Source organism: Brienomyrus brachyistius, unplaced genomic scaffold, assembly GCF_023856365.1.
Source record: "Brienomyrus brachyistius isolate T26 unplaced genomic scaffold, BBRACH_0.4 scaffold87, whole genome shotgun sequence".
NCBI classification, from domain to species: Eukaryota; Metazoa; Chordata; class Actinopteri; order Osteoglossiformes; family Mormyridae; genus Brienomyrus; species Brienomyrus brachyistius.
Window position 1 is genome coordinate 525,652 of NW_026042362.1, and position 23,990 is coordinate 549,641.

The 23,990-nt window shown below is 43.8% G+C and overlaps 2 protein-coding genes across 13 annotated transcripts in view; both read left to right on the forward strand.

Moving 5' to 3' along the window:
* LOC125727125 (NACHT, LRR and PYD domains-containing protein 12-like) overlaps positions 1 to 23,990 on the forward strand; it is a 120,960-nt gene that overhangs the window by 95,620 nt on the left and 1,350 nt on the right. The window lies entirely within an intron of this gene.
* LOC125727126 (NACHT, LRR and PYD domains-containing protein 3-like) lies at positions 1,478 to 23,980 on the forward strand. 2 transcript variants are annotated; one of them, XM_049003858.1, is made up of 8 exons: positions 1,478 to 1,641; positions 6,631 to 6,732; positions 7,262 to 7,375; positions 14,119 to 14,182; positions 14,366 to 14,594; positions 15,204 to 16,914; positions 21,877 to 22,050; positions 22,427 to 23,980. In XM_049003858.1, the coding sequence occupies exons 2-8, from the start codon at positions 6,671 to 6,673 to the stop codon at positions 22,545 to 22,547; spliced, it is 2,475 nt and encodes an 824-aa protein (XP_048859815.1). In that variant the 5' UTR covers positions 1,478 to 1,641; positions 6,631 to 6,670; the 3' UTR covers positions 22,548 to 23,980. The 2 variants fall into 2 exon arrangements, with proteins under 2 accessions (XP_048859815.1, XP_048859816.1); XM_049003859.1 differs by lacking the exon at positions 1,478 to 1,641 and adding an exon at positions 2,444 to 3,108.

Genomic DNA, 23,990 nt, shown 5'->3' on the forward strand with positions numbered 1-23,990 from the left:
GTGTACTTTTAATAAGTCAACTATTTAGCAGAGTGGGCAGCTTTATAGCTATTCAGAGTTTCTGTCAGTTTTTGAAATCCCAATAAGCGCTAAAGTTTGCCATTGTTTTTGATACAATCCCTGATGGAGTAGTTATGTTGGAGAATTTTGTTCCATCTATGGATCCTGTTGAATCTGCTGTTGGTAAGGTGTGTTTTTCTATACATGCTTTTCAAGAAATAATAATTTAAAAATCAGGACATTCTTTACCCAAAACTACACCTTCGTTCCATATGTTGTTTCATACTGGAATGGCATAGTGGATAATATACCTTGGAAAAAGGTGTGGACTTTACCATGTAAGTTTTTATTAACAAATAATGTAGAAGAAGTCACCTTTAAATTGACACATAAAGTTTATCCGTCCAAATATTTTCAATCTAAAAGGATCAGAGAGATTGACACCAGCTGTTCTTTCTGTGAATGTGACTGCAAAACTAATGTTATTTTGGTCTTGCCCTTTTTCTGAAAAATTCTACTCTGATATGCTTAACATGATACAAACAAATGTATGTCATAATTTTCAGTTTTCTTGTAAAGATGCTTTTTGCGGGTTTTTTGTACCCGGAAGAATACATGTCACGATCGCCGTCGGGCGAGCAGGGAGCGGAGAATCAGGAACTCCGGCTTATTAGGTAGAACAAACAGATTAGGCGAAACACGGAGCACGACGCCAAAGACGGAACTGGGGATGCGTACTCTGACGTGGACTTAAATACACAGGACTGAATGAAACAAGAAGAAACATCTGATAATGTCGGGGTTCCACATGAGGTTAACGAGGGGGGCGTGGCACACAGGAGGATCGTACAAGCCGGGCGTGATAATACAGATAAATTTAATACTATTAATTTTATATTCATTAAATGTAAATACAATAAATCTAACCTATTTTTCCCTGTTCACAAATTAGACCTAATAAATTATATTAATCTAATCAGAAAGTCTAAAAATAAAAAACAATCACAACTGTATCCTGATTTGATGCGTTTTTACCTGATGTATAGACATAGTGCTAAAATGTTCTGTCATATTTGGTATTGAGATGGTATCTTTTACTTTGTAATAACTGTCTGAATATCATTTTTTGTTCTTGTTTTGTTTAATGTTCTGTCTGTAAAATATATTACCTGTACTTGTTGAGCATTGGAAATAAAAAAGTGTGATTCAAGTGTTTAGTTTGACCTTTACTTCGTTACACCAGTTAATATATTTTGATGAAATTATAAAATTACACAGTTTTGTCTTTGACCCCCCCAATAGCTTGGATCCCCCCATTTCTAAATTTCTCAAATCGCCACTGTTAATAATTTAAGTGTTACTGCAGTACCGCTTTTTACATGCACGATCATCCTGAATGTGTGTTATAACCGAATTACGGTTATTGTTACTAATTATTAAGTCATATAGATAATATCCCCCCAATACCCTACGATGTGCGCTGAGTCCGTGTCCATTTTTTGCATGAGACGGAGCTGATCATTTCCTGCCTGTAAACGAAAGTGAAATTAAGTGTCGGGATTTTAAAGGCAGAGTCGCCATTTTATCAAGAAACATTTTATGAAGATTCTGGAATAATGTAAAGATATTCTATGTTTCAAGGTAAGATTAAATTAATAATAATAAAATTGATATGTTAAACACAGCCTACATATACAGCGGAATTAAAAATTTTCAATATAATTAAACATTAATTATACGTCCGTACAGCACAGTAGGTTACGTGTATCAGAAGAGTTTTCGAATTAACATCAATAATATTTAATTACTTACGCTCAGCCATGAGTTCGCCTAATATACTGTGCAGCGTACTTATGGACCGGGAAGTAGGCTGTAATATTTTGAAGCTATATTAAGTTTTTCTTTTATTTATTGTTGGGGATTAATGTCAGGGTGTCGAAACATCCGGGTTAAACTGATTTTAATAATCGGTAAAGAATAAATCAAACTCAATACACACACACACACACACACACACACACACACACACACACACACACACACACACACACACATGGTTAATTGTGTTGTGTGTGTGTGTGTATATAAGTGTGAGCTCTTTATTATCAGTCCCGCAAAGGGCGCAGCAGAGCCATCGAGCAGGAATGAATCACACATCGCGGACACCGACCGGGGTAAATACGGAGGGGGGGGGGGGGTCACAGATTTTACCGGAAAATAAACACACGGTGTGATTTTAGAGACACAAACTTCACTTTTACACAGACGGGGGGCAGGGGTTGGGGCCACTCCGCCAAACCGTAAGTAGTGGAGCCGAACAATCGCAACAAATCATTAACAGTAATAAGCTAGAAAGAGATCTCTCAGTGGAGGAGACTGATGATTTTATATCGTCAAAGGCGTCTAGGGATGTTTCAATACCATCGATACGAGCCAAAATTCGGTCCAGCACAGAATCGGCGCCGCCCGTGTTAGAATGGGTCGTCTTACTGACTAGCGGCTACTTGTCGAGCCGATTTATTTCTTTTTCTTTCTTGTCAGTGTGAGAACGAAAAAATGGGAAAATCTTTGTGACTTCGACATGGTTAAAGTATATTCGGAACTGTTGTAATAGCGTTTTGGAGGTTAAATGGTGGAGAAATTAAATAGTTAGGAGCTGAGCGAGACTCTAAGCGGTCGTCCTGAACGAGATCACGTGACTTCTTGGCTTCGGATGAGTCACACCTGTTCTCAGGTAAATAGCCAGGCAGGATAGAAAAACTTACTGGACAGTAGCTCTGCAGGACCGGAGATGGAGACCCCTGGTGTACAGTGTTTGACATGGTTTTCAAATTATGATAAAATTTTTATAAAAACACTTTGTAATGTTACAAACATACACAACCTACTGGAAATAAAGCATTAAATTCTAACCCTGAACTTGTCATACTTTTAGTTCCTTGGAAATCAGCCTTTGTCAGAATCAGAATCAGAATCGTGGTTATTGGCCAAGTATCTGATCGAACACATACAAGGAATTAGATTCCAGTCGATGGTCTCAAGCACAACAGTGTAAAAACAACAACAATCTACAATATGAATATGTAATATGGATTTATATTTATAAAGGTAAATGTTAAAAAAAATGTATAAAAGTGTTATTTGTGTGTATAATATGTTTATACTATTTATAAATGTAAATATATTTCTGGATACTGTATATATACAGTATATATAGTACATGTGTACATATATACATACACACACATATATACATAAAGTGTGTAAATGAACAATACAATATAGTAAGCAACGTAAATCATATACAGAAAATACAAAGATTACAGAAATATATCCTACAGCCTGTACATACAGTGCAGTTGCAGTGCTGTAGGGGTTTAGCAGTGTGACAGATCAGCTGTTTATGAGGGAGATGGCGAGGGGAGAGAAGCTGTTCCTGTGTCGGGTGTCCTGGTCTGCAGGCTTCTATATCGTCTGCCAGAGGGCAGCAGGTCAGAAAGTCTGTGTCCAGGGTGTCCGGGATCTGTGATGATTTTCCTGCTATTTTCCTGGATCTTGAGAGAGACAGGTCCTGGATGGAGGGCAGGGGGGCACCGATGATCTTTCTGCTGTCTATACGGTCCGCTGCGGTCTCTTCCTGTCCTGTTTGGTGGCTGCTCCATACCAGACTGTGATGGAGGGCAGGGGGGCACCGATGATCTTTCTGCTGTCCGTACGGTCCGCTGCAGTCTCTTCCTGTCCTGTTTGGTGGCTGCTCCATACCAGACTGTGATGGAGGGCAGGGGGGCACCGATGATCTTTCTGCTGTCCCTACGGTCCGCTGCAGTCTCTTCCTGTCCTGTTTGGTGGCTGCTCCATACCAGACTGTGATGGAGGGCAGGGGGGCACCGACGATCTTTCTGCTGTCCGTACGGTCCGCTGCAGTCTCTTCCTGTCCTGGTTGGTGGCTGCTCCATACCAGACTGTGATGGAGGGCAGGGGGCACCGATGATCTTTCTGCTGTCCGTACGGTCCGCTGCAGTCTCTTCCTGTCCGGTTTGGTGGCTGCTCCATACCAGACTGTGATGGAGGGCAGGGGGGCACCGATGATCTTTTCTGCTGACCGTACGGTCCGCTGCAGTCTCTTCCTGTCCTGTTTGGTGGCTGCTCCATACCAGACTGTGATGGAGGGCAGGGGGCACCGATGATCTTTCTGCTGTCCGTACGGTCCGCTGCAGTCTCTTCCTGTCCTGTTTGGTGGCTGCTCCATACCAGACTGTGATGGAGGGCAGGGGGCACCGATGATCTTTCTGCTGTCCGTACGGTCCGCTGCAGTCTCTTCCTGTCCTGGTTGGTGGCTGCTCCATACCAGACTGTGATGGAGGGCAGGGGGGCACTGATGATCTTTCTGCTGTCCGTACGGTCCGCTGCAGTCTCTTCCTGTCCTGTTTGGTGGCTGCTCCATACCAGACTGTGATGGAGGGCAGGGGGGCACCGATGATCTTTCTGCTGTCTGTACGGTCCGCTGCAGTCTCTTCCTGTCCTGTTTGGTGGCTGCTCCATACCAGACTGTGATGGAGGGCAGGGGGCACCGATGATCTTTCTGCTGTCCGTACGGTCCGCTGCAGTCTCTTCCTGTCCTGTTTGGTGGCTGCTCCATACCAGACTGTGATGGAGGGCAGGGGGGCACCGATGATCTTTCTGCTGTCCCTACGGTCCACTGCAGTCTCTTCCTGTCCTGTTTGGTGGCTGCTCCATACCAGACTGTGATGGAGGAGCAGAGGACAGACTCAGTGACTGCAGTGTAGAACTGGATCAGCAGCTCCTGTGGAAGACTGTACTCCCTCAGTTGTCTCAGGAAGTACATCCTCTGCTGGGCCTTTTTGAGGATGGAGGAGATGTTGGTCTCCCACTTCAGGTCCTGGGAGATGGTGGTACCCAGGAACTTGAAGAACTCCACAGTAGACACCGGGCTGTCTGATATGCTGAGGGGGAGCAGTGATGACGGACGTCTCCTGAAGTCCACTGTCATCTCTACAGTCTTGTGCGTGTTCAGCTCCAGGTTGTGCTGACTGCACCAGAGTACCAGCCGCTCCACTTCCTGCTGGTTGCAGACTCATCACCATCCTGAATGAGTCCAATGATGGTGGCGTCTGCAAACTTCAGGAGTTTTACAGTTGAGTTCCTGGAGGTGCAGTCATTGGTGTAGAGGGAGAAGAGCAGTGGGGAGAGGACACATCCTTCAGGGGCACCGATACTGAGGGACTGTGTTTCCGAAGTGACCCCCCCAGCCTTACTTGCTGCTTCCTGTCTGTCAGGAAGCTGGTGATCCACTGGCAGGTAGCTGGTGATACGCTGAGATGGGAGAGTTTGGAGGAGAGGAGATTAGGCACAATGGTGTCGAAAGCCGAACTAAAGTCCACAAACAGGATCCTGGCATAAGTTCCTGGACGGTCGAGATGTTGCAGGATATAATGCAGCCCCATATTCACTGCATCATCCACCGACCTGTTTGCCCGGTAGGCAAACTGCAGGTCCAGCTGGTGTCCTGTAATGTCCTTCAGATGGGCTAAAACCAGACGTTCACCATTAATGGTGGAGCGTTTGAAGCAGGAGGGAACTTCACACAGCTCCAGGGATCTATTGAAGATGTGGGTGAAGATGGGAGCCAGCTGATCAGCACAGGTTCTGAGGCAGGAGGGGGAGACACTGTCTGGTCTGGGGGCTTCTTGGATTTCTGTTTCTGGAACAGCCGGCTCACATCCGCTTTGTGTATTCCAGGGGGGAGGGTAGGGGGGTGATAGGTGTGATGGAGGCCATTGTTTTTGTACTGTACTGTGTAGATGTACTTTGTTTAAGTACATCTGCCCTCCCCTGGTCTGCTGGAATATCACTGCTGTATACAAGCACCCACTGCAGTCACCGATCCGCCTGTCGACCTCCCGCTCCATCCTTCCCTCACTTGTGAAGAAGACCTTGAAATACTTAAAGACCCCCTCCTTGACCCGGAGAGAGCACTCCACCCTTTTCCGGCTGAGGACCATGGTCTCGGATTTGGAGGTGCTGATTCTCATCTCAGCCGCTTCACACTCGGCTGCGAACTGCTCCAGTGAGAGCCGAAGGTCACAGTCTGATGAACCCAACAGAACCACATCATCTGCAAAAAGCAGAGACCCAATCCTGAGGTCACCAAACCGGACACCCTCAACGCCCTGGCTGTGCCTAGAAATTCCATCCATAAAAGTCTAGTGACCTGCGTCCAGGGGAGGGAGAACGTGAATCCATGTTTTTACTCATCATAAGGGATCTAATGAGTTGCAGTTCGTCTGGTTCCTCAACCAGGACCTCTTTGCCATGGGTGACCCTACCAGGGGCATAAAGCCCCGGGCAGCTTAGCTCCTGGGATCACTGGAACATGCAAACCCCTCCACCACGATAAGGTGTCGGCTCCAGGAGAGGATGTTTATACATGTATTTATAAAAAAATGTGGCAGTGAAATTTTGCACTAAACCTCTTTACTATGTGTAATGCTACACATGGAACATAACAGAATGGAATCTCTGAGTCCAATTCATCAGTTTGATGTAAAAATGCTGAGTACTCCATATTGTGTATTTATCTATGTATCTACTTACCCTTCATGTTCACAGAGGCCCCAGCAGGAATCATCTGGTCTGGATCAGCATAGAAATGGATGGATCTGCTTCTGAAATGCGCCCCCCTGCGGGGTGTAACAGGAAGAGCCCTGAGAGGTAACAGTGCTACAGCCCACTAGCATGCATGTCTCTCTGGGTCTATAGTCAGGCCAGAACATAAAAGTAAACTGGGCTCCTAGCTGGGGCTGGTCAGTGGGCAGCACTTTAATATGTGTAGCTTAATAAAAAGACCTCGCCATCTTCTGTCTTCACCGTCTTCTTCCACAATCAGCCAGTTCTTTTATACTAGAGGCGAGTAACAGACCATCCCTCTTATCCAAAATGGCCACATAACAAAACTAAACAAACAAACAAAAACATATATAAACAGGTAAAAAGGAACATCAGTCAAGTCTAGTTGTGGAGGTTTTTAACAGTGATACTAAAAGTTTCATATAATATCTAAATTTTAGATGAGACAATTCCCTTAAAAGCTGACTGTCAATGAATCTGTTTATATCAAGAGCTTCACAGCATATCAAAGTACATGAAGGCAGAGCAGAAAGCTAAACAGCAGTGTGATGTCATCCCCATTGTATGAATTATATTTATACCATGAGGGTTTGTTTCCTCTCGCTGCCCACAGTGTCGTGATGGAGAGAGCAGACTCCCCTGTACCCAGCTGTGTTTCCCTGAAGAGTGACGCATCAATGGGAAAACCACTCAACTTCAGAGAGGGACCTTTTCCTACAGATCAAAGGTAAATGTGCATTTAAACAAACACTGTTAGGGACATTCAGACTCTCAGTCAAATGGCACAGAGACACATACAAGCTATGAGGAAAAAACACATTTATAATGAATGCACCAATTTTTACCTTTAACAGATTCCATCACCTTGAGAATTTAAAAGTTTTGTCTGTATTCTATATAAATAACATCTGAGGTAAATGGATGAGGATTACTGTAAAACCTGACTTTCTGCGAGCTGGAATTGGAAGTCATTTAATCGCAAAGTAGATTTTAAATTTCAGTCCTCAGCACAGAGCTGGAAAAAACTGGTTTGCCTGTTGCCCCCCCCCCCCCCTGCATGTCCATTAAAGAATGACTCAACAATAGATTGTCGTCTCGTGAGACGGATGTTTCTGTTTTGATAACAAATAATTTCACTCTCATGAATTCATTAGATCGTACTCAGATGAAGGCTTCATTTTAACATGTTTAATCGAACTATGTGGCTTAAACAATAAACTACTATCATCAGACAAAAAAAGAGAAAGACTATTGGTTTCTTTGACAAAGGTGACGTTTAAATACTTGCTGATTCAGATCATAATTAATGTGACACTGTAGTGGTTGTCATCCCCTGAGTATAAAATACGATGATTTGTTGATCCAAGAGGGGAAATTCTCTTGTGTTCAGCAGCAAAGTGTTATGTTATTTATATGATTAAAAACAGAGAGCAGCTTTTACCACATTAAAAATGGGACGTTAAGGCTGGCTGTGGGGGCTGCACATCGACAGCAGGCATTGTGGTGTCTAACGGCAGCAGGCAGGAAAGATCCCCAGTAGCGCTTCTTAGCTCACGGTGGGGGAATGAGCCGTTGGCTGAAGGTGCCCCAAGACAGCGCCCCCTGGAGCCTCGGCTGGGTTATGGACCGGGCCAGTGGGGCCAGTGCCCTGGGGCCTCAGGATATTAGAAGCTGTGAGTGGCAACATTTATAGTGCAAGCCATGAAATGCGCCCCCCTGTGGGGTGTAAGAGAAAGAGCCCTGAGAGGTAACAGTGTTACAGCCCACTAGCATGCATGTCTCTCTGGGTCTATAGTCAGGCCAAAGGGCACTTGGCACACGCCAGCCGCCTGAGGCACTTGGCACACGCCAGCCGCCTTGGGGTAGTTGGTACACGCCGGCTGCCTGGGGCACTTGGCACACGCCAGCCGCCTGGGGCACTTGGCAGACGCCAGCCACCTGGGGTACTTGGCAGGTTTTTCGAAAGTCTTGCTGGATGTGTTGTCATAGCAGCACATCCAAATCCTCAAACCTGCTCAGAGCAGGTTTGTTCTGCGTAAACTAGGATTAGCTCACAGACTTAATAGTGTCCGTGCATGGAAATGGGTTCAGTCATGGCCTCGCCATTCATATACGTAAAATCAACAAACACATACATACACACACACACACACACACAAACTCATACATACAAACATATATATATATGAATGAAATGTCGTGTTTGTACTTCACTTTAACTTGTTCCCATATCCTGCATGATTGTGCTTCTATTTGATCTGTAATTATGACAATAAAAGAATAATGAAACATTGGAACCATAATACTACATTCAAGTGATAAATACAATAACTAAAAACTACTTACACGTTTAATTTGTCGGACACTTTTTGCCAGCCGTCTTTTCTGGTTTGGGTCGCTTTTGATGTGTTTCCTTTAGTAGATACTAAATCTTTGAATTCATCATACTCCTCTGTAGCATTCCCCTCGGATTGACGGCCGAAAGACTTTACTGATGGTTCACGATGGTTACGTTGCCAACGTAAGAGCTTGTGCCTTTACCGGGAGGGGGGGCTTAAACCATTTACAAAATATCATAAAGCAAAAGACAAACACGTTCTTCGCTTAGCTTAGCTTAACGATGTTCTGGTAACCGAAAAAACGGAAGTCCCTCAAAAAAAAGGGGTCCCACTAAATAAAACTACATAAGCATAAATGAATGTATACAAATGAATACAGAATACAAACGTATATTAAAAAATATGCAATACGCAACTCAATATGTTTTGTAACATTAATTAGTCTCGTGTCAAACCTTGGGGTTATTTACATCCTCTAATAAAAGGTCCTGCTCGGATTGCGTGAAAAATTGTGCCCTGTTTTTTGACGTTTTGCAGAACCCAATGAGAGACTTGTTGATCATGGTTTCTAGACTCGATGTATATGGGCTTTTCAAGCAGTGCGGGTACGCACAATCATCTCGGATGAATGGATCCAGCTAGACTAATCTACTACACAGCTGCATTTGAAAAACTGACTTATCCCGGATGAGTCTCACTGGCATTAACTCATCTAGGATGAGGCATCTGATCTCGGATGATTTAAGCGACGTACGGAAAATACCCCATGGGCCTCAAGGGGGTATTAAATGAAAGTAGCTAAATAAAGCCAGACTTTCCCGAAAAGGTCAGACTCAAACTAGTGCCATCTCTAAATGTAGCCTCATGTCGTTCCACTAACAAACAAACAAATTTATTTTTGTATAGCGCAGTATCATGACATAACATCGTCTCAAAGCGCTTTACAGCATCCTCACCCAAAGCCCCCAGTGAGTAAGCCAAAGGTGACAGTGTCAAGGAAAAACTCCCAAGAAGGAAGAAACCTTGGGAGGGACCAGACTCAAAGGGGGAGCCCATCCTCCAGGGGGCAGCAGAGGAAGCCCTAACCCTAACCAGACTCAAAGGGGGAGCCCATCCTCCAGAGGGCAGCAGAGGAAGCCCTAACCCTAACCAGACTCAAAGGGGGAGCCCATCCTCCAGGGGGCAGCAGGGAGAGTCAAATAGGAGAGATGGCTAAGTGCCAAGTCACACTGTCCCAATCATAAGATGTGGAAGATGACACAGGCAGAATGGCGAGCTAGATGGAGGGATGTCACTGATGGTGGCGACGTCACATGTAGCAGGGTGTGCTGGACATCTTGGTAGATTGAGGTCTCCAGGCCGCACCCCCCAGGAGGAGTTGGGGAAATAAAATGTACAATTAGTTAAAGTAGAGGAAGCTATAGGCAGTGCTAACAGCTAGATGAGTGCAATATGAAGTGCAATGTGCAAGCTCCGGCAGATATGGCAATGGCAGCATAAGTAGGAGGGAGAGGCAGGTGGGAATGCAGGCATGGGGAGTACCTGAATGTCAGCACTCCAATTCCACAAGGGGGTGTGAAGCTAAAGTGACAGACTGACAGTTCAGTTTATCCAAAGCCGATGACACCAATAATTTCACACAGTTCAGCTTTAATTAATCAAAGCTCATACAAGACAGACTTGCATAGTCTCACTTAGTGCGCACACCGAGATATTTAAGACACTGAATGAATGGATGAATGATAGATTGACCGAATGAGTCGGAAAGCGTGTAAAACGAGAGCGGTGTTTTTTTCTGCCGCAGAACAAACTCTGCTGATGGAGCTGTATGAAAAATACAAGGATGTAATCGCTAAAAAAGGCAATACTGTGGCCATAAACACAGCCAGGGAGTTGGCTTGGCAATGAGTTGCAGACAGACTAAATGTGTAAGTTATGTAAATGTTACAAGTGTCCAGTACAGTGGCATGGTGGTACAGTGGTTTATGCTGTCACCTTATACCACGAAAGTTCCAGGTTTGATCCCCATAGCCAACGGGGAACCTTCTGGGATGAGTTCATGTGTCATTCTTACTGTATAATGTTATTCTGCATTATTTAATCTCCATAAAATACTTTCAGTCGCATAAGTGTGAAATGTTCTGCACAAATAACCATATCTTGTCTTTGCTATTTTACTAATAAACTTTCAAATCAGACAGTGACTAAACAAAATATAAAAAAATCTTCCTGTTCATATTATTTTAACATTTTTTTTCAGTTTCAGTCATTGCATTTTATGTTTGACCTTTCTAACATGGGTACGCTTTTACTTGAATCATTTTGCAATTAATTGGAATGTTGAGATGTGATTTTTTAAATAGGCTTTATTATATTTATTACATGACATTAGTAGTGAGATCGCGGAATTTCATCCGACGAAACGATCTATTGGGAATCTGTTTAACTAAGTGAGACAGTTAACCTGGTCTGGATCAACCTTGTTCACTCACCTACAGAAAGTTACCATGGCAGCTCAGCAGGGATTAATTTAAGACACGTTGATGGAACGGAATTCCTACTAAAATGAGCCAGACTTGTCGAAATAAGTCAGATTTTCCCTTAATCCTACTTCGTGTGACACCCCCCAGCAGGCGTGGCCCACAGCGTTATGGACGCGGATGGCGACCCAGAGTGATCCCACTGAGGCTGTGCTGACGTTCACTAGTATCCGGTCTGAGTATGCAGATGGAGGGGGCTGCATGAGTCGGAACTCTGGCCTGGAGGTAGCCATCGAGCTCCTAAAGCGCACAGCCCCGCCAGGCCCTGTCAGCTCTCAGGCTGCCTGCCCTGTATGCGCAGTTGGGCCAGTTATGCGGCTGCAGATAAGAGGTCAGGTGTGTTCCTCTACCAGACTCTGCCCCCCCAGGCCCTGTCAGCTCTCAGGCTGTCTGCCCTGCATGCGCAGCTGGGCCAGTTACGCGACTTATTGAGTTCACGGACAGCTGTGTGTATGTTTTCCCTCACTGCTGCTGGCTGACAGACAAATGATGACCCCTGAAGCGGTTAGTATTCTGTAATACAGTAGGACATTCTAGAGGGAGTGGCGCACGCTGATGACATCATGCACATTATGTCCACTGGGATGGAGAACAGGTGCAGGATGATGTTTAATGTTTCGTCATATTTAGACAGTAGTATCGCCCGGGCTAGTGGGGGCCAGGGGACCAGCTGGTACAGAAGCGGGGGGGCAGGGATGCGGGCAACAAGCTGATAGGCGCCCCCCCGTCTGACGCTCCCTGCTCACCCGCGAGTCCCAGGCCGGCGCGGCCATGGGCCAGTCGCTCACAGAGCAGGCGGCTCCATTGATAAGTAAAGCAGAGCCTTATTGAGGGGTGGGGTAGCGGGGGGGGGGGGGGGGGGGGGGGGGATTCACTGTTTGCCGGTTGCATTGGAAGCTGTGTGTGGGTGTAGCCCTGCACAGTAGGTGCTGAAGGACAGATTCAGCCCATTAGCCCTGTAGGTGCTAAATTTAACCAAGAAGCTATTTAACCAGTTTCTTGACTGAGGATTGTGAATCAAATGCTGGTATTTAGTTCTGCTAATCAGGTGAATCACTCTGAATGTCACTGGGCACAAAGGGCTGCATAGAAAACTGTCCTTCCTGCCTGCAGTGTCTCTGTGTGCTGGAGCCTGATGTCACTGGTTCTCTTCTGCTGTCATGAGAAAATTAGGAAGCCGCCCCAGTGAATAAAGCTTAACATAGCAGATACATCTTTCCAAACTACTGTACAACTCCAATTCCAAAAATTTTGGGACGTTCTGCAAATTGTAAATAAAAACAGAATGCAATGATATGGAAATCTCATAAACCTATACTTTATTCATAACAGAACACAGAAAACATATCAAATGTTTAAACTGAGAAAATGCATCAAGGTCTTCCCTGAAAGAGACGTCGTCTGGATGGGAGCATCTGTTGCTCTAGAACCTGGATATACCTTTCAGCACTGATGGTGCCTTTCCAGATATGCAGGCTGCCCCTGCCATATGTACTAATGCACCCCCACACCATCAGATATGCAGGCTGCCCCTGCCATATGTACTAATGCACCCCCACACCATCAGAGATGCTGGCTTTTGAACTGAGTGCTGATAACACGCTGGGTGGTCCTTCTCCTCTTTATTCCGGATGACATGGTGTCCCTGGTTTCCAAAAAGAATTTAAAATTTAGATTCGACTGACCACAGAACAGTTTTCCACTCAGCCGCAGTCCATTTTAAATGAGCTTTGGCCCAGAGACGACGTCGGTGATTCTGGATCATCTTCATATACGGCTTCTTCTTTGGATGATAGAGTTTTAACTGGCATCTGTGTATGGCAGCGTGAATTGTGTTCACTGACAATGTTTGTGGGAAATATTCTTGAGCCTATTTAGTGATTCCATTACAGAATCATGCCTGTTTGTGATGCAGTGCTGCCTAAGGGCCAAAATATCACAGGCATCTAGTCTGGTTTTTCACAGAGATTTCTCCAGATTCTCAGAATCTTTTGACTACATTATGTGCTGTAGATGATGAAATATTCAACCTCTTTGCAGTTCTATACTGAGGAACTTCTTTCTGAAATTGCTCCACTATTTGTCAGTGCAGTATTAGGGGGATTGTGACCCTCTGCCCATCTTTACTTCAGAGAGACACTGCAACTCTAAGATGCTCTTTTTATACCCAGTCATGTTACTCACCAGTTGCCAACTAACCTAATTATTTGCAAATTGTTCCTCAAGCTGTTGGGTTTTTGTACTACTAACTTTTCCAGCCTCCTATTGCCCCTGTCCCAACTTTTTTGAGACGTGTTGCTGTCATGAAATTCAAAATGAGCCAATATTTTTCATGAAATAGCAAAATGTCTCAGTTTAAACATCTGATATGTTTTCTATACTTTGTTATGAATATAATACAGGTTTATGAGATTTCCATATCATTGCATCCTGTTTTTATTTACAATTTGCACAATATCCCAACTTTTTGGAATTGGTGTTGTAATATACCACAATGTTATTCTTTATCTGCAGTAACAGCAATTTTAATGGGGAACTTTGTGTATTTGTGTAGATGAATTGAGGACTTTATGTTTCTGCCTAATTCACAGAGACCAAATGGAAGAATACAGTTCAGATCTACATGATAAATCGGGTTTATCATCCATATTGAAGGTTTGTATTTATTGCTGATATATATTTTCTTGGCTGTTATGTCAATTAGCTTTTATTTTATAAAGCTGTATAATAAGAAATTCATCGTGTTAAAGAAAATATGTTTTAAACTATGATTCTTAAGTGAAACTCTGAAAAGGTTTGGTGTAAGTAGCAATAATTAACTCTGACTGTTTATTTTAGACACTAGAGGAAAAAGCCATGAAGTTCCTAAAGGACGAGCTGAAGACGTTTGTGAGGCACCTAGATCAGAATTACCCAGAATGCTCTGAGCCTCAGCTGGAGGAGGACAATGACCTGGACTGTGATGGTCAGATGCAGAAGACCAGTGTTAGAGAGGTAGCTCTGAAGATCACAATGTACATCCTGAGGACCATGAAGCAAAATGATCTTGCTGACCTGCTGGACAAGAGTAAGAAGTGTATAATATCATGTACATGTACAATATTGTGTAATCGTCTTAGGCAGTCAAAGAAAAGGATGTTTAAATGGTCTTTATGTTGGTGTAGAACTACTATAATATGTATGTCAAAGTGTGTTTGCCATTTCAGAACCTCTCCCAACATCACCCCAATATTTGCTGATATTGTGCAGTATATCCCTGTATTTTTTTACTTGACGACTAACACACCTCATGTGGCTGATCAATATCTCACTGAGTTTTAAATTAATTTAATTAATTCATGAAGTGAGCTGGTGGTGAAATTTAACAATTACATTGACTGGCTGTGGTGCCCCTGAGGAGAGGTTTGGGAACTGAAAAGGGGTTTTGTGGTTTTTTTGGTTCTGAGCAGATATACACTTACTACCCAGATAAATGGCTTTAAACATTTCCTTTGGCTGCCTAAGGCTTATTCACGGTCCTGTATACGGTGTTCCAGTAAAATACGCATGATAAAACAGTTTCACATTCACAGTAACAGGGAAATATCTGGATATGTATGTGTAAAAAAAGTGTGTTTTTGGAAAATATTCAGGATCACAGTGAGAATTAGTACATTTTCCTCTCACTTCTTTTCAGGACAGCTCATGCTACAGGAATTCAAAGGTAAACTTAAGAAGCAATTTGAGTGTGTATTTGAAGGGAAAGCTAAGGAAGGACAGCCAACACTTCTCAGTGAGATTTACACAGAACTCTACATAACTGAAGGTGGGACTGGAGCAGTCAATGATGAACATGAAGTGAGACAGATTGAAACAGCATCCAAGAAAAGGCGAACAGAAGATACTACAGTCAAGTGCAATGATATATTTAAACCCTTATGTGGGCGTGAGACACCGATCAGAACTGTACTCACTAAAGGGGTGGCAGGTATCGGGAAAACAGTCTCTGTGCAGAAATTTATTCTCGACTGGGCAGAAGGAAAAGCAAACCAGGATGTTCACTTCATGTTTGCTCTTCCTTTCCGGGACCTGAATTTGATTAAGGGTGAATACAGTCTGATTGAACTGCTTCACCACTTTGTCCCAGAACTGAAATCATTTCAGTCCACTGACCTGTTTAGCTCCAAAGTCTTGTTCATCTTTGATGGTCTAGACGAGTGTCGCCTTCCTCTCGATTTTCAGAACAAAGAAAGCTGGTTTGATGTAACAAAGAAAACGTCACTGGATGTGCTGTTGACTAATCTCATTAAGGGGAATCTGCTCCCATCCGCTCTCCTCTGGATAACCTCCCGGCCAGCAGCAACCAATCAGATACCTCCTGAGTGTGTCCACCAGGTGACAGAGATACGAGGGTTCAGTGATGCCCAGAAGGAGGAGTATTTCAAGAAGAGATTTAATGATCGGACCCTGGCCAGCAGGATTATCACACATGTGAAATCATCAAGGAGCCTCTTCATCATGTGCCACATACCTGTGTTCTGTTGGATTTCAGCCACTGTGCTTAAGAGGCTTTTTAGTGAGACTGACAGGGGAGAAATTCCAAGGACTCTGACTGAAATGTACACACACTTCCTGATCTTTCAAACAAGTTTAAAAAATGACAAGTATATGAAAAACCAAGAAACTAAGCTTAAGGAATACAGCAAGCAATTCCTTTTAAAACTTGGTAATCTTGCTTTTGACAACCTGGAGAAAGGAAATCTCATATTTTATGAGCAAGATCTGACAGAGAATGGCATTGATGTCAGTGAAGCTTCAGTTTACTCTGGAGTGTGCACAGAAGTCTTTAAAGAGGAGTATGGGTTGTACCAGGAGAAGGTGTACTGCTTTGTGCATCTGAGCATCCAGGAGTATCTCGCTACTTTATATGTGTTCCTGTCAAACTCATCAGCTAACCTGCTGAAGACTGCAGTGGATCAGGCATTAGAGAGCAAGAATGGACACTTGGACCTCTACCTCCGCTTCCTCCTGGGCCTCTCAACAGAATCCAGTAAGACTCTGTTACAAAGGCTGCTGGGACAGAGAAGAAAGAGATCACATGACATTAACAAAATAACCAAATACATCAAGGAGAAAATAAAGGAGAATTTATCTCCAGAAAGGACCATCAACCTGTTCCACTGTCTGAATGAACTGGGTGACAATTCCCTAGTAGAGGAAGTACAAAGATACCTGAATTCAGGAAACATTTCAGCAGATGACCTCTCACCTGCACAGTACTCAGCTCTGGCCTTTGTGATGCTGATGTCAGATGAGGAGCTGGATGTGTTTGACCTGAAGAATTACATTAGATCAGATAAACAGCACTGCAGGCTGCTGCCTGTGGTCAAGAACTCCAGGACAGCTCTGTAAGTGACGTGGGGATGGGAAATCATGTCTGGTCTGGCCGTAATACATGATTATTGTTTGAAATGTGTAATATATATTATATATTTCTCCTCATGGATTAATAAGTGGGTTTTATTTTGATAATCACAGCTATAGCTGTTTGTATAGCAGTAGCTAATCCTGACCACAGCCTTTATAATGACTGAAGGTAGTGATGTCACTTTTTGTTTGTTACTACGTTTCCATTCCCATCCAGTCTGCCTTCTGATCACAGGCACAGCATCCTAACCTGCTATAGAAACAGTGAGGGCTCTTTATCCACAGGGTGTATAAGTGGTATGTGAGTGTTATTGTCAGCAGGCGTGTTCATGTGATGGAGCCCAGAGCTGGGAGCTTCCGTATGACTGCTGTCTCTGGCTGCTCACTGGCGCCCTCTGCTGGCCTCAGCTGCACCTGGCTGAGGATGTGACAACACATCTAGTCTGGCAGACATAGATAAACATTGTTTAAAATATAAAATGAATATGTATATATGTAATTTATTTCCCCTCTTTTATCAACAAGGTTCCTTTTTAATCTAGTTTATATTAACTGAAGGTAGTGATGTAGTAAAAACAAAAAGACAAGATTTCCACGACCTTCCTTTGTGTAACAAATAACCAAAGATACAGCATCATACAGAATGGTCCAGTTTTCATTAATAGTGGGAAAACCACTCATGTTCGTTTCAGTTCTGGATGCTGTAGGAAGCATTTCTGCAAATACTGGGTGTGGTGCGTGACTCTTTGGGCTCGGACTCTGTGTCCATGAGCGGAAGGTTGCTGGTTCAGATCTCATTTTGAGTCCCCCCCCCCCCCCCCCACCAAACACTGAATGCAATTTCAGTTCAGTTTTATTTGTATAGTGTGTTTTCACAACATTACATCATCTCAAAGCACTTTACAGCATCCCTGCCCAAAGCCCCCAGTGAGCAAATCAGAGGGGGCAGTGGCAAGGAAAAACTCCCTAGAAAGACGAAAGCTTGGGAGGAACCAGACTCAGAGGAGGAGCCCATCCTCCAGGGGGCAGCAGAGGAAGCCCTAACCCTAATCAGACTCAAAGGGGGAGCCCATCCTCCAGGGGGCAGCAGAGGAAGTAAAATGATCAAGATGGCAAAGTCCTAATTCACATTATCCCAATCTGAACATTTCAGTCACAAAGTGGGGGGCAGGGAGGTGATGACAGGCAAGTGCTGGAGCTGCTTCAGATGGGAGGGAGAACAGTAGTACGGCAGCAGGGTAAACAGGGAAGATGTCACAGGCAGAAGGGTGAGCAGGCCGGAAGGACGTCACAGGTAGTGGAGACGTCGCAGGCAGCAGGGTAGGCAGGACATCTTGAAAATGTAGGGTCTCCAGGCAGCACAGCCCAAGGGGAGTAGAGGAAATAAAATTAGCCAAAGTAGGGGAGACTAGGGGCAGTGCAAACAGTTAGGTGAGTGCAGTATGTAAGCTCCGGCAGATATGGCTATGGCAGCATAAGTAGGAGGGAGAGGCAGGTGGGAACGCAGACATGGGGAGTCCCTGAATGTCAGCACTCCAATTCCACAAGGGGGTGTGAAGCTAAAGTGACAGACTGACAGTTCAGTTTATCCAAAGCCAATGGCACCGATCCCCACCCAGCTCTACACCTCACACTATAGGTCTGACTGGGAGTGAGCAGTTATCTAGAGCTAGAACTAGAGTCCTTACAAGCTAAACTAAACAGGAGTGTTTTAGTCTAGACTTGAATATTGAAAGTCAGCCTGAATCCCACACGTCCGGTGGAAGACTATTCCACAGCTGAAGAGCTCTATAAGAGAAAGCTCTGCAGCCTGCCGTAGCTCTTTCTGCCCTGGGTACTAACAGATATCCTGCTCTTTATGATGGAAGAAAGCGAGGAGGGTTGTATAAGGCCAGCAGGTTACTAAGGTATTCTGGTGCAAGGCCATTCAGTGTTTTATAAATCAATAGCAGTATTTTGTAGTTAATCCGAGACTTAACTGGAAGCCAATGAAGGGAGCATAGAACAGGGCTAATATAATCACATTTATTAGTGTTTGTAAGAACTCTGGCTGCTGCATTTTTTTTCAGCTGAAGTTTATGTGAGGATCCAGATGGGCACCCAGAAAGGAAGGCATTACAGTATCCAGCCTGGAAGTTATAAAGGTGTTAGTGTTTCCGTTTCATGACAGGAGAGCATCTTCCGAAGCTTGGCTAGGTTCTGTACATGATAGAACACAGCTTTAGTGATGCTTTTTATGTGAGCATCGAAACATAAATCTGAATCAACCAGAACACCAAGATCTCTGACCACTGTGTCAGGTTGGGTAGGAAGACCACCAAGGTTGAGGTTGTCAAGCTTATTTCGAGCCGCCTTCGGACCAGTTAACAGTACTTCTGTTTTTCTGTCTTTAACATAAATAAATTATATGCCATCCAGCACCGGATATCTAGTCGACAGTCTCTAACCGAGAGCTGTGATGCATCATCCGGCTTAACAGATATATATAACTGTGTATCATCAGCAAAACAATGAAACCCAACACCATGATTTCTGATAATGTGACCAATATATACAGTGTACAGTAGTGGGCCCAGCACTGATCCCTCTGGGACACCAATGTAGTAATATTTAGCTCAGGTAAATTTGAATATCTCCACCAATATGTTTTGAAATTAATTACATTTGAATTAATCATTATTTAATGATGTTTATTACCTAATTGTTATGCGGAATGGTTGGCTCCTCCAAACTCAATTGCGAATCCCCGTGAGTCTGTTAATGTGAGACGTACATGGGATTCACTAGTTACCAGTATCGCTTAGGAATCTGGGTTAGAAGGCTCATCCAGCGAGCTGCATCACCAGGTAATGTAAACGATTGGTAGCGAAGCTCCCCTCACGGCCAATGAGAGGGAGTCTCGCGATATTTCAGTCGAGTTTGGGGTTTTAGAGCTTAGTAGCCAAATCGCACAGAGGCAGGGACTATTGTGAGCACTCAATGAACAGAGGCTGAAGTGGTGTAAAACTGGAGTGATTTTCCATCGGTTTGATACCAAACATGCCGTACCAGCCTAGCGGTTCACACTGAATACCATCTGTAATGATTGATTAATGATTACTTATATTATGTTATTATGTTATATTACTCACACCAGTACCTGGTCTAAGTGGTCTAGGTTGCACCTCAGTCAGAGGTTAACCTTTATACGGACATTATATGACATATTCTAATTCCAACAGCACATCTTACCCTTAGATAGTCATGATAGAATACAAAGATCAGATAAGGGTTGCCGAGGAATGTGGAAAATAAAAGGCGGGGGGGAAGGTTAGTCAGTCAAAGAAAAAGAATCTTTGAAAGTTAGGACACATTACAAACATAACCTATCTGTATATTGAGACTAGTAGTCATGGATAAATAAATATACAGATATACAACAGCCAAACTTAAAAGAAACTTTCTTTAGGGTGTTGGGTGAGTGGTATGTAAGGCAGGACGTCTGGGGAGGGGGTTGTGTGCCAAGTCGAGGGACCCCTGTCCTTGAGGTCCACTCTGCTGTCTGTAGGTCGTTAAAACTTTGTGAAATAAAAGTTAGAGTGCTGGCCTCCCTTGTTGTCTGTGTGTCTTTAAGTGTGTCTGTGTGTGTGGGGTCACGAACCCCCCTTTTGAGGCCTAGGCCAATGGGTGCCTCTCGTACCAGGGTAGGCCTTGTCTCACGCCACCTGGAATTTAAGCTTTGTGATATGTGCATGTGTGATCCTACACGCCCCAGAATGTTGGACAGTAGTTCATTTCTAATAAATGGGGGAACATTAGATAAAACAACTTTTTTGACAGGCTTGATAAAGGCAGCATCTGTACGAATTCATCTTTAATGTTGAGACCACTTTCTATGAGGTCATCAACCATGGAAACGTCTATTAAAAAGATCACAATAGCTTTGTTCATTCGGGAAGCTGAAACAACATTAGCGGCTCCAACTACTTCACCGACCGCGAGCAGACAGTCCTCCACCGAGACGGCGGGTCAGGGACACACTTAAAGCCGTGCCTGAGACTCAGACACGAAAAACTGAGTAGGGAAGCTCAAAATTCCCACCAGAAAGCTGCACTTGAATGACTGACATTCTGGCTGCTGACTCAGAGATAGAAGTTGGTGATGTGACAATACTGAACTTACAAGAATGGCGAACGCATGGTTACTGCAAGGGACAATGCTTGTGAAATTCTGTGCAATGTTTCTTTTTAACTGCTTCAGAATCTTAAACTAGAAGGCTGAACTGAAAGCAAATCATGAATCCTTCTGTTATCTTGCTTTGTATGTAGCCTAAGCGTGTTTCCCCAGCAAGGACGATAATCGCCAGTTAGTCACTGTCAGATATCGACACCGGGATACTTGTCTGATTACGCTCATTACCGACAATATCGTCATATCACCCAGACGTAATTGGTGATTTGACATGTTCCCAGGTATAACAATACAGGGAGAAAAAGGATTTTACTCATGGGATCAGGAATCCAAGTGCCAGTTGCTGCTGCATTAGCTGCTGGGAATGTTCACATCTCCTCCTTTCAGTGATACGTGTCGAGTGTAGGGACACCTGGCAGAAAGATGGCTAAGGACTGCACTGGAAGCACTGGTCTGACTGTTATGGGAGGTTCACGTCCATCTTGCAGTTGATGTGTTCCTATATATTCCTGTATATTCTGTGATTTTTGGCTGTAGCTCGTACTTAATGTTTTTACCTCTAGTTTTGAGCAAAGATGCACTGACTCACAATTAGTGATCATTAGACTGCAGCAGATTGTCAGGACGCACAGAACACTCTGCAGACTATAATTCATTTTGAAGTGTAAGCTCTGCTGCTAAATATACTGAAAACAAATGCTTATTGTAATGCTTTGTATTTTACTAATGTGTAGGATGTGTATATATCTGTGTCAAAGAGTTTTCTGTTTCAGGCTGAACAGCTGTGATCTCATAGATAAACACTGTGAAGTGCTGACTTCAGCTCTAAGATCAAACTCTTCCCCCCTGAGAGAGCTGGACCTGAGTGACAATAACCTGAAGGATTCAGGAGTGAAGCTGCTCTCTGCTGCACTGGGGGATTTACACTGTAAACTGGAGATATTGAGGTCAGTATTACTGGGTATTCCACACTGTAAACTAGAGATACTGAGGTCAGTACTACTAGGTATTCCACACTGTAAACTGGGGATACTGAGGCCAGTATTACTGGATATTCCACACTGTAAACTGGGGATACTGAGGCCAGTATTGTGGGGTATTCCAGACCGCAAACTGGAGATACTGAGGTAAGTATTACAGTGTATTCCACACTATAAAGAGGAGACAGTGAGCAATTAGCTAAGGGAAAGAGAGGAGGGGTCCTGCCTTGTCTTAGACACTAAACTGTAATTCTTGAATTATTTATTAGAGCATCACATTTATTTAATAATTATAATGGTGAGGTGATATTATTTATTGGGGAGTTTCTGTCTTTTTCTGCAGGCTGTCAGGCTGTACAGTCACAGAAGAAGGCTGTTCTTCCCTGGCTTCAGCTCTGAAGTTAAACCCCTCACACCTGAGAGAGCTGGACCTGAGCTACAATCACCCAGGAGAAAAAATCTAAATCATCACCAAAGCACTATCAATTAATTTTATCGTTTTTAAAAATATTTTTTGTAAATGCTTTATAGCTGCTTATATTATCTTGGTGTTTGTGTGAGAGTGTAGGATGGTTAAATATATTCGGAATTAATTATACATCTTTAATTTCACAAAAAAAGAATCCTTTGCATTTGTTCTTTTTGCGGATGCCGTGAGTGTATGTGTTTTCTGTGTGAGATTCGTTAGTATTGTCCTAAGGAGGCACCTGTAGGCAGTGAGACCGGACTCTCTCCTCAAGTGCAAAATGTGAATTTGCATTTTTACAGGGGGGTTCTGGAACATTCCTTAAAATTCATGAGAGAATATTACTGATTGGTCACTGAATCACCTAAACCAGGGGAGCCCAAATCCAGTCCTGGAGGGTCAGAGTCCTGCACATTTTTGGGTTTCCCCTCATTTAACACACGTGATTCATCTCCTTGTGCTAATAACCACACAGCTCTTGAGCTGAATTATTTATGGTAGATCAGGGAAAGAACTTTGCTACACAGGGCACCGCCCCCCCCAGGACTGGATTTGGACACCCCTGCTTTTAGGTAGAAGAAACAGGCAGCACAAGTCGATGTTAACTGGCCAATGAGGTAGTGCCCCTCTCATAAATATTAATCAGCCAGCCAATCGTGTAGGGCTTCTCTCGTGAATATTAAAAAGTTCTGCTGATCCACGGTGCTAAAAGAAATTAGCGCCCAGGACACACTGGATGTGCGGCGGAAAATATCAAATTTCATTTCGGCGCCCATGTTAACAGATTAGAGCGGCCGCGTGCGTGCGCGAGATGCGGGGCTCACGCCTCGCGGCAGCGGCGCAGCATCTACAGTCACGCGCGCGGTAAGCGGTTCTCTATGGAAGCGTATTGCATTCATCTGGGAAAAATTAATTCTGTTTTTCCGAATTAATGAGATAATAATCCCGTTTTTTAGAGCAATATTTTTCTGAATTAATGAGAACCTTCCTGTTTTTTATGATGCACGATCTGTGCCGGAATAATCGTTTATATCAGAATCCAGGTCCAAATGTTTATTAAATATCACTTTAAACATGTAATAATATTACTTAAATATTCTGTTATTGATGGCCATTTCCGAGCCGGATGCGCCAGAATTAGCGGTTAGAAGGAAAGACACTGACTTTAGTATTGATCTCTGGTGCCGTTTTGTGGTAAATATGCTTGTGATGAATATGTCTGATGAATGTCGCTGCTTTGTCATTTTTTAATTAAATTAATTAAGCTGTTAGTTTAGCTCGCGCCCCATTTTGGCGGCTCTTCCCGCCGCCGTCGCGCGCCCACTTTATGTTTCATAAACTTCAGTTCCCGCTTCGTTAGGGGAAGCTGTGCTGTTTTTATATCGTACAGAAACATAAAGTACAGGCGGCCTGATGGGATTAATAATTCTTCCTCCTGCCT